The sequence below is a fragment of the Ambystoma mexicanum genome, chromosome 6p (genome assembly GCF_040938575.1).
Source record: "Ambystoma mexicanum isolate Mex_15411 chromosome 6p, UKY_AmexF1_1, whole genome shotgun sequence".
Classification (NCBI taxonomy): domain Eukaryota; kingdom Metazoa; phylum Chordata; class Amphibia; order Caudata; family Ambystomatidae; genus Ambystoma; species Ambystoma mexicanum.
In genome coordinates this window covers 462,560,495-462,571,996 of record NC_090935.1, presented here as the reverse complement: position 1 = coordinate 462,571,996, position 11,502 = coordinate 462,560,495, and the positions used below count along the sequence as shown (strand labels likewise).

Below are 11,502 nucleotides of genomic sequence, written 5' to 3'. Positions count from 1 at the left end.
TTGATCACGAAATGTATTTTTATGATCAGGGAGTTTTTACCCTTTTTCGTCAAGTAACTTTCACAAATACGTACGCCCGTATAATTAGACTGCTGCAGCAGTAGAACTAATCTAGTAACAAACCCCACAATTAGTTTGCTCTTTTTTACCTATTGTGGCCTGGATTTTTCAAATGATGTAAACAATTTTAGTATTCTCGACAAAGCTTATCTCTCATTGCACTCTTTCCCACGAAATATCTGCAAACGAATGAAGATGGATAAAGTCATCCCTTCAGCTACTGTGATGACCAAGAATTGTTTTGATTTTTCTGATAAAAAATGGTTTTGCGAATTCCCCTGGAAGCAATTCCCCAAGATGGACTTGTGTACAGCTGTGCTACATATGAAAAAGTTGATGGACTCATAGCCACCATGTTCTCTTTCAATGCTTAGAGTGATGAAAACAAAAAAAAACACATCATTTCTAATAAATATGATATACGTACAAGCAAGTCCATAAACACGTTGGCTGTGTAAGCCTATTAATTTAATAACACGTCCTTATAGTTAACTATTTCATGTAATCATATTTTTAAAAGAATTGCACACTTTTGTTTCACGTAAATGATCACTCCAGGCATTTGCATGCATTTGCATCATTGATCAAATAAACACTGTTTATGAATTTACATTTTACTTGTGATATCCGAAAACCAAAACCAAAAAACATTAAAAATCAAAGTCCAAATCCGATGTTTGAATGTGTTGGACTTCATATATGTTAAACTTCACAGAGTGTGACAACACTGAAGTTGGATTTGATTACTGATTCTGCATTGAGGCAGCAATAGCTCGACTCAACCTCCATCGCCTGAAGGTCTGCTGTATGGTGATAGCAGCTTTAAATTCCCTCCATATCATAAGGGTGGATGTGATGGTGTGGATACGGACGCGGCCTGGGAACCTCTTCAGAGATTTTTCGTTGATTCGCTTGTACAGTTCCCTCCATATTGCTGTTTCTTTCACTCCCCCTATGATGACGATGCTGAGCGCCTTGAGAATATCAAGACAATGTAGCTTTTTGTCAGAGGTCACTGGGATATTCAGAGCAGCAATTTTGACAGAGTTTGGCTTTGAGATCTTCAGAGGGGGTTTTAGGTCATCAAGGAAGTTGGAGAGTTGATCATATGTGATAAATTCTGTGGCTTCAGGGTCGTATTTGCTCCAGACAGCGTAAAACATCACAAAATCATCATCAGTGAGACCAGACAGTTCCTGCTCTTGGACCTCATTGAAATTCTCCAAAATGACTGCTACATACATGTTGATGATAACAATGAACGTAATGAGAACGTATGTTAGCATGAACAAAATGCAGACAATCGGCTGTTGTACTTGACTTTGAAGCAATTGTTCCAGGATTTCATTCCACCCGGCGGCAGTCGCCAGTCTAAACAGAAGAATTACACTATTCTTAAAGGTTTCAAAATTGACCATTTCCGTTATTATATCTGTCCTTGGCAGGCCGGAGAACAGGTTCATTGCCAAAATGGCGTAAATACAAATAACCATCAGGAGGAGAAGTGCAATATTGAAAAGCGCAGGAATGGAAATGATCAATGTAAACAGAAGGTTTCGGATTCCTCTAATGGATCGAATCAGCAGAATCAGCCGCCCAAGTCTGGCCACTCTGAATACACGCAGTATAGTCAGTGAGAAATTGATTTTATCTGCCATGGATTCCAGCACAAAACCTGAAAACAAGCACAAAAAATACTCTTTCATTAAGTGTTTTACCATGGTATTAACATGCATGCTGTTTTTCTAATACAAATCAATATTGTTCAAAATCGGTTTACTGTAGATAATTTGCGAAACCCACTGGACAGTTCTGACTTACGCAGTCCCCACCCTTCTACAAACCAACAGTGATCCCATCATAAAGACAAATGACATGATTTCATCAACCCTACCCACAGAGCCTTGCCTCCACCGCCAGGGGAGTGTTCATGACACACCACAACAAGGGCTCTGGTAAGCTTAGGGGTAGGGAAAACCATGTATCTGTCACTGTGTAACAGAGATGAGAGCAGGCAACAAACCCTGCAGTAGGCTAGGCTATTTAAATTGATAGTCTGTTGCTTACACAATCCATTAACCCTTGGTGTGTATTAAAAAGACATGTACCTTGTATACCAAATCAATGCACAGTAGTTTAAATAGATGCCCCACACTTAATAATTATGTTCAAAGTCATCTGATATCACTCAGTAATGAACACTCAATGAATGTGTCTTACACTTTCATATAAAAAAATAATATTTTTAATTATGAGAAATATGTAATAAAGAAACATGGTAATTATTATCATCACTATACACAACACACTTAAAATGCAATAAACCGTTAATGGAAAAGTTAAACTATTGTCATTTGCCTCTACCTAAAAGCAAGACTATGACTCATCAAGCTACTCCAAAGTGTCACCTTAGAAACTAACTACCTGCCTCACCTGGTCGTGATAGGCAACTTCACAGAATATGATAGGCCATCTAGCACCTGCCTCACCAAATCATGATAGGCGATCTCATGAAGGCCTCTGCCTCATTCAATAATCAATACCTTAATAACTTTCTCAATGTGATATCAAATGCAGGTTAAAAGAGGCCCCTTATACTCACTAACATAGAAGGTAGGGAATTGAAGAGGACTGGAAAAAACAAAATGCCTGGAAAAAATCCACAATTCACAATACAAATGGAAGAAATTTGAAATGGGACATAATTCATAAAGACGCTTACTAATGCACCATGAGCTTTTCATCAAAAATGCATTAAATGAGGATAGAATGCTTTAAAAATAATGACATATCCATTGGACTCACTGGTACTTAGCATTTAGCCAATCCAGAATTAGGTGTCTTCTCTTAGGCCTTTATGCTGTGAGCTGGATAAGGTTCCTGGGAGAAAAGCAAAATTCTTCCCCAAGCAGCTCAAAAAAAATTTGAGTTCTGCTCAACATAAATAAAAATAGCCAGAAACCAGTTTAGGGCTTAAAAAAATCCAGAAAATGAATTAGGAGTGGGGTCCTAAGAAAGTCTCACTTTCTTAAAGCCACTGCCTCTGTCTCCCTGCCAGCAGCTCTCAGGGGTTGGACTCACCCTGTTATATAATCCCTGGGCGCCCTATGTTCAGGCCTTTCCATGCCTAATCTTCCTGTCCTTCAGTGGCAGCTAGGAATTTGGCCAACAATGTATTTTTAGCGGTCTATACCAGTGAACTTGACCAGCCAAGGATCATTCTCTGCCCTTCAATGCATTTATAGGGATTTTGCCAACAATTGTATTTTTAGCTGAAAGCACCGTCTTGTGCACAGCATGACCCAGGACATGGCCCTGTGCTTCAAAGCAATAAGGAATTGTTCAGGAACTTGCCAGCAAACAGTTTCCTTTTAAAACTACATTATAGAACTACAGAAGAGGACTGCAATCCATAGTTCAGTGTTTGCCGTAATCTATGTTTTGTGTTTTGTGAGTACATTGGCTTCCTTCCCGGTGAGGCCAATGCAGAGATGCAATGTACTCAGAATGTACTCAGCTCAGGGTCACTGGTGCACAGCTCAGATGAACGAAAAAACTCTAATGAACTTGTATTTTAGCAAAAAGGTCTGCTTATAATGGAAATCTCACGGCCTGCATTAAAACGTGTTTTGATCGCATTGTGTATTTCAGTAAACATCAAAGGTCTGTTTGCAGCTCAGATGCTTGGCCAATATGGGCAGACATAGAAAATTCATGTGACAAACATGCACAGCTAAGCAATATACCTCCTTCCCCTTTTGTTGTAAAATGGACCGAGGGGAAAGCTTTACACTCAGAAGGGGTGTGAATGTGAGCCAATAGCAACTCAAGGAACAATAGTGCAATAGTTCTAAAATAAAAGAATTTCCAACCAAGATTCTATAAAAAATATTTCCTTAACTTACTCATATCAATTGAACACTTAACTACCAAAAACACCATAAAAAGACTGTAAAGAAAGACAGGGAAATGCGGAATGTAATGATGCAGGCACCCTGGATATTTAGCAGGAAGTAAAAAAAATCAATAAATGCAACACAGTGGTCAAAAAGGTTATGTCTTGTAGGGGAAATGTACAAAATGTATTTAATCAGCCTCTAGGGTCCAAAAGACCAGAGGGGCTGGGGCCATTCAAGAGAAACTTATTCCAAGTTTAGGTGGTCAGACGATGTCGAACCAGGCTAGGAAGCGCTTCAGGTGCAAGTCAAACCAGATTCATTAGCACAAGCCTCGCTTGTACAGGCAGTGAGCTGGTATCTCAATGCTTCAAAACAGTGGCTCTGTGCAGTTTGTATGCAGCAGTCGAGAAATGCAGTTTGGGTGGCTCACCAGGATTGGTTTGAAATTCCTGTTGGGTCAAAACGCTGGTAACTGCTGGTTCAACCATTCTGGCCGAGGTCCTGAAGTGGTGACCCTGCTGATCCAATGCAATGTTCAAGGGTTGAAAGTTAGAGTGTGTCCACAGCGGCAAGTGGGTTGCTCGAGCTGAAACAGGTGAAATGCTCTACCTGGTACAGTGCTGCTTCGAGTCAGTTTAAAGGTGCAGCAGCAGTGGCTGGGAGTTCGATAGAGTAATAAAAGCAGCAACAGTGCATCCTTCTGATTTGAATGCAGTGAACAGAACCTGAATGCACTTTGATTGGTTCATCTGGACCTCAGGATGCTGTGAGACACACTGCAGATGCTCTAGGACACTGTCCAGGTTCTGCTCTCCCAGCCTAGGGAGGTTTCAAGAAGCCTGGCAGTTCCTGGTTCTCATCAAGAGTCAGCCCACTGTTCCCTGGGACTGGGCAGGGAGAGGTGCTTGCTTCTGCTTTGTAATAATCCTACTTCATCTCAATAGCTGAGGGCTTTGGAAAGGTGAACTCTCCCAAAAGAGAACCAAATGAAATCTTTCTTATGTCCTGGATGTTCTAAATGTTAGTCAAGTAAAGGGTGCGAGGCCCTCTCTTTTATAGGTAAAAGCAAGGCTGCTTTAAGAGGTACAATCCATGTCCTTGTGACAAGGGGTCTTTGTCTGGTTACATCATACCCATGGTGCTTTGTGCTAGGAAGTGGAGGAGACAGGTAGGAAGGAGGGAATCAGAGAAAAACAGATGGGGAATCCTGGATGAGCTCCCTCTGACTATTTTACCCCCGTCACCTGCTCAGACCCATAGCATTAAAGGCCCTTTAGTATGCACCACCCTGGTCTGAGGCTAGTCCCTTTGTTTAGGGAGTACCCATTGATTCCTGTTTCCCAGACAGCTCCTGCTGTGGACTGACGTGCTGGAGAGAGGTGTTACCTGACCACACAAAAGATCAAAAAGAGGCATTCCCTTGTCTTGCTGATTTCATCACAGGCAGCCTGTCCATGGCTGATCTGACCTTGCAGTATTGGCATATATATGATACAAATCCGATGTGGATCGAACAATTATGTGTATTACCAGCTATCAACCACAAACATAGATATGGCTTATGTTGAAAGATTAAACTGCCACTGGGATGGTAGTTCCTCATAATTATGTAGTTATGGGAAAGGGGTGGAGATTTTAAATGCTGCCTCGTGTTGAAGTGACTTTGCTGTCACATCAGCTGCCAGTCAGAGCACCTGTGACCTCTAAACTAGTTATTTGCCATAACGAAGCAGGTGCTGCAGATCAGGATACTGATTGCAGCAGGGCACAGGTGTACATTATTCTTTTGGCATGAAGTTTGAAAGGGGGGGTCTGTTCAGCAAACCACACTTTCTGAGATGAATTACCTGCATCATGTCATTATTAATACAAATAAAAAAGCCACAGTTTCTACACTCTTGCCAGTTGGCAATTCCACACAATATCAGTGGAGGTATTCTCGGTTAGCAGCTTGCCTAATAGTTTTGTAAATTATTTTGTTCCATATAAACATTTGTTTTATCCTGGAAATGACCATTGGTCACCGACTCTTAAATCCCCTGCCACTGAATTTATAGTTTTCATTCATCTCAAAATGTTCCCATTGAAGAAGACCTACATAGTAGGATAATAATTACAGCTTGAAGGTTTGGTGTAGTGGGCTTACTTTTCACTAGAGAACCATTTTCGATTGTTCACAAATAAACTCTTTTTTTAAAGTATTTTGTACAATTTTCTTTTTTTTTACAAAAGTATCATTGAGCTAAAAGTATGAATAATATCGATCAATCGTTTAAATGTGCAGGCCCAACATTTGAATCAAGAGTACTGTTCCCCATTATTTTACTAAAAAGATAATTATCCCCACTTTCACCCAGGCACCAGAATCACTTTATGAGGAGCACTGCATTGTTTGGAAGACAGAGGGGAGTATTAATGTATCTGGCGGAATGATCTCTTTTTGTAAATTTGACAGCTTTTTTTTTTATCACATTTGGCATGTACTTTCAGAGGAGGAGTAGTTGGATCAGATCCACAATGGCCTTTACACATTCGTTGGTATATGCGCCCCAACCAGCAGAAATCCAGGGGCAAGCCACTAGGCAGATTGCAGTGTCTTGGTAGAAGACCTGGACGTATCTTTGTTTGATAGTTGCAAATTAGTGACATGCTCTGTACCCCATACATTTGTTTGTATTGTGAAACAGTGAACGGAGCCAGTGCTTGTTAGTTTGGTTTTTGAGCTCTTTAGCAATTTTCCAAGTAAGCCTGAGAGAATATTCAATGAACCCCTAAGTGTGTTGTGCATCAAAATGTTGCCAATATGGGCATTTCTTATATTCTGGTACTGAAGGCACATAGGCTTTGGTATAACTCAAAAGTAAGCACTCGGATAAGGAAGAGGGATTTGGCGTTGATGCCTAGATGACTTACTGGTAATCTTCATTTACCTATTTATTTGGTATTTATAAAGTGCCAATACTGCAAATTGTGTTTCAAGGTACCACAAGACCAAAGGAGAGGGTGGGGGGGAGGGGCAGGGATGAAGAAAACTAGAAAAACTGTCCTACTAGACCTTGTGTCATCCTAAAATCCTGACATTACATGCATTTATTAATTTATTTTATTTATTGTGCATTTGATAGGTGCTTATACAACAAGTGTTTCAAAGTCCCAACATGGCAACAGAGAGGGATCAGGGAATTGAAAAACAAAATATACACTGGAGGATAAAAGACAAACCTACTAGGCCTTTTGAGTATTCAGAACGTGCAAGTGCAGAGAGAGAAGAGGGGAACAGGGAGTGGGGGTAAGAGCTTGAGTGTCCATGCTCGTGGGTGAGCAGCAGATGTAAGTACCAAGTATAGCAAGTGCTAGGGAGCATTGAGCTGCAATAAGTGGGTAAGTGCAGGCCTACAGTGGCGTAGGCCAGTGGGTGCCACGGCAAGTGCTGTGTGTAGGCAGAAGCTGAGTCAATTGGGTGTGGGAGGCCAGGGCCCCAGGGAGACGTAAGGGCCATGGTCACCAATCACAGCGACTGTGAGGTTAGCAGAGGAGGGAATAAGGGAAGGAGGAAGTGAAAAGGAAAGTCTTGAGGAGCTTCACACACAGAGAGTTAGTACCAGAGGGACATAGAGGTCTAGAGGGAGAATATTTAGTAATATCAAGTTGCAGAAAGAGTGGTCCCGGCCTCAGACAGCCTTGTGGATGATGCAGAGGGATTTGAATTTAATCCGTGCAGCAATCGGGAGCCAGTGAAAAGTTTTTGCGTTAGGAGAGATGCAGTCAATGGGCTTGAGGCCTTGGATATGTCTTGCTGCCCTATTCTGAATTAGCTGCAGGAGTCCTAGGGAGGAGGAAGGTAGATTCAAGAGAAGGCTATCACAGTAGTCAAGCCTGGAGAGAACCAGAGCTCTGGTAACATTGAGCTCCTGGGGGAAAGCAAGAAAACAGAGAATTAATTTGAGAAGGAAGGGAGAGTTGAAATTTGGACTTCTTGGCAATGTCCTGGATGTAAGGGAGGAAGCAGAGAGAGGAGTCGAAGGTAACTCTAAGGTTTCTGGCTTTGGATGAAGGAGAAGGGGAAGAGCCCATAGCGGATGGCCAAAGTGAGGGGAAGAAAGAAGGCCAGGGGTCCTAATAGGAAGGATCTCTGTCTTGCTGGCATTGGTGCAGAGATCATTGGAAGTGCACGAGGACTGGATGGCAGGTGGGCAGTCCGGGATGTTGGAAGGGGTCAGTAGGAAGTCTGAAGAAGAGATGAGTGTCATCTGTGTAGCACTGGAAGTTGAGGGAGAAGGAGGACATGATGCATGTCAGTGGAGCAAGGTAAGCTTTAAAGAGCCTGGGGAGAGGTTGTAGCCCTGGGGGAACACCAAACGTGTAGAAGGAGGTAGTTGAGGAGAAGTCATCCATAATAACCTGGGACGGACGGTCAGTTAGGAAGGAGGTCAGTCAGTGTCCGGTCTGAGATATCCAGGGTATCATGCAGCCGTTTTATGAGGATGGAGTGGTTGACCATGTCAAAGGCAGAGGAGAGATGAAGTAGAGTGAGGACAGCTGGAGAGTTGGAATCCAGGGATGAGAGCAGTTTTTCACGGAAGTTCCGAAGAGCAGTTCCCTTGCCTCTGGATGCTAGGAATCCACATTGATGGTCGTGGCGACTGCAAACAAATTCAGTGTGTGAGGTAAGTTGGGGGGAGCCCAGCTTCTCAAGGAGTTTCCCAAGCAAGGGGGTGATAGAAATAGGGCAGTAGGCAGATCGACAAGTAGGGTCTGCTGAAGGTTTTATCATGAGTTAGCAAGGGTGCTCAGAATGTTCAGAGTTTTAGTGGTGAAGTGTGTGGCCAGTGCTATGCAGAGGACCTGGGACAGAAGAGGCGAGGAAGAGACTGCGGAAGGGTTGGCTAGTTCACTTCTGATATTATAGAGTTCAGTCGTATTGTTGGATGCTCCAGATACTTGCACGCTTGCGCGATCTGAATGACACAAGGCCTAGTAAGATTGTTGTTTTGCCCTCCCTCTGCCCCCACTTGTCTTGTCGTGCCTAGAAACACTTGTGTACAGGCACGTTATAAATGCCATATCATATTATATCATACCCATGCCTGGATGTGGACCCTTTTCTTGGCACAGATGGAGAGTCTGTATTGACTTTGGAGCAGGCGGCAGGCCAGTTTGTGAGAGGGTGAGTCTGAGGTTTGTCACTTCCTTCAGCAGCTCTGCACTTGCGTTTCAGGGTCGCAAGTTTGGAATTATACCAGGCATTACTCTTAGAAGCAGGTTTCAAGTGGATCATCATGACTGGGGCAAGAATGTCCAGAGTGTTAGTAATGGGCAGATGGAGGTTACTGAGAGCAGAGTCAGAGGTAGAATCAGGGGTGGGGGTAGGGGGGATGAAGGTGGATACGAAGGCAGCAGCATACACTTGTTTAATCAGATGGATGTTCGTTAACGAGGTTGACAGGGCTGGGGGAGGGGCAGTCCAAGGGCCAAGGGAGCCCCGATAAGAAGAGAGGAGAGTATGGTCTGACTTGGAGAGAGGAGTGCTCAGAGGGGTGGAGGAGAGTGAAAGATCGGAATGGATGAGGGCATCAAGTGTGTGTCCTTTATGACTGTGGCCACCATTTACAGGCCCCCGGGCCAGGTCGCCTTCCTAGATGCTTCTAATCCCCCCTAATTCCACAATCTCTACAACACCCTCGCTCTTTCGATTCTACCCTCTGGTCTGACACACTCTGGAGAGCACACCTTGGATGTTCTCTTCCCCTCAGACATCCCCCTCTCGAATCCTCCTACCTCTTCCCTCTCTTGGACTGACCACTTTCTGCTCTCCTCTCACCTGAAGTTCTCTGTCCCCCAGGCGAAGCCCACGCCAGCAGTGCCACCTACCTTCTCAGTCATTTGGCCCATGAAGCATGTATCAATGGAGGCCTTTGCTTCTACTTTCTCTGCTCCTCCTACAACTGACTCACACTCAGACACAGCCCTCTCTAACCTGCATCTGTCTATCTCCAACACTCTGGATGTCCTTGCCCTCGTCATGAGAATCTGTCTGAAGTCTACCTCCAAGTTCAACTTTGGTATGACTCTGACCTCCCTATCCTGAAACACAAGTGTAGGGTGGCTGAGAGGAAGTGGAGGGCATCGGGTGCATCCTCTGACAAACTGGCCTGCTGCGTGCTCCAAAGGCAATACAGTCTCTTTGCCCTGTCCAAGAAGAGAGCCCACATCGAAGCCTGTGACTCTGCAGCCTCTAACAACACAGCCAAACTCTTTAAAATCTGCAGAGAGCTGGCCAATACTTCTGCAGTCTCCAATGTTCCTGTTCCCTCCCACGTCCTCTGGTTTCTCACTTCACCACTAAAACTCAGGACATCCTGTCCTCTCTCTCCTCTTTCTCTCTATCGACCTCTCTTGGCCCCCCTGTGGCTCCCTCTCCCTCTCCTCCTTTCTCTTTTTCTCTCAGGCCACACCTAACGATGTTTCTAGAGAGGTCTGATCTATGAAAGTGTTGTCCAAGCAGGGGCTCCCCTGCTCCTCCAGAACCATCAAAGACCACATTGACACCCTCGCTCCAGCCCTGGCTGATTTCTGCAATCACTCTTTCGCCCCTGGATCTATCCCATCTCTGCTAAAACACTCCCTTGTGCACCCCTACCCTAAATAGCATTCTGCTGATCCTACCTGCCTGGCAAACTATCGCCCTATCTCTATTACTCCTTTCCTGGCCAAACTTCTGGAAAAGCTGCCCATCTCCCACTTTACTCTCCACACTGAATACGTTGGTTGTCTCCATGACCATCAGTCTGGCTTCAGAGCAGCCAGAGGCACGGAATCTGCTCTCCTCAACAACTGTGAAGATCTTCTCACTAATCTCGATTCTAGCCTTCCTTCTGTCCTCATCTCCTTGATCTTTCCTCTGCTTTTGAAATGGTCAATCATGCCATCGTGATAAATCGTCTCTGTGAGAACCTGGGCATCACAAATCAGGGCCTGGCTTGGTTGACTTGGGTTCTTTCTCTCCACCGTCTCTCTCTCCACATGTTGTGTTCCCCAGGGCTTTAACCTCTCACCCTGGCTCTTCAATGTATACTTGGCACATTTGGCCCACCTTATCTCTACTTTCTCCTCTCACTTTCAGTATTATGTAGATGACACTCAGCTCTCCTTAAGGCTCCCCTCAGTCTCCTCTCATCTCTTGCTCATTCCTGACTGTCTATCTGCAATTTAGGAGTGGTGAGCCTTCAATGATGTCCCCCTCAATGCCAGTAAGACAGAGATCCTCCTCATTGGGACCCCAGCTCCTGATTTACCTCTCTCACTCTGGCCGCCCTTCTTAGGCCCAATTCCTTCACTTTCCTGTGAAGCCAAAAAACTTGGTGTCATCTTGGTCTCCACTCTCTCCTTATCTCCTCACATCTCAGACCTTGCCAAGAAGGCCCACTACCAGCTGCACCTCTTTAGAGGTATTTTTCCTTTTTCCACTTTCCCCAGAAACTTACTGTCTCCAAAGCCCTGCTTCTCTCTAGGCTGGACTACTGCAACAGCCTCCTTCTCAATC

General features: G+C 44.2%; 1 protein-coding gene across 1 annotated transcript in view; it reads right to left on the bottom strand.

Moving 5' to 3' along the window:
- Positions 1-566: 566 nt before the first annotated feature.
- The window catches only part of LOC138510734 (sodium channel protein 1 brain-like), a 640,892-nt gene continuing 629,956 nt past the window's right edge, over positions 567-11,502 (bottom strand). The window contains exon 13 of the mRNA XM_069626485.1: positions 567-1,735. Coding sequence (XP_069482586.1) covers positions 804-1,735 — 932 coding nt within the window. The 3' untranslated portion in view covers positions 567-803. The remainder of the gene's footprint in view (positions 1,736-11,502) is intronic.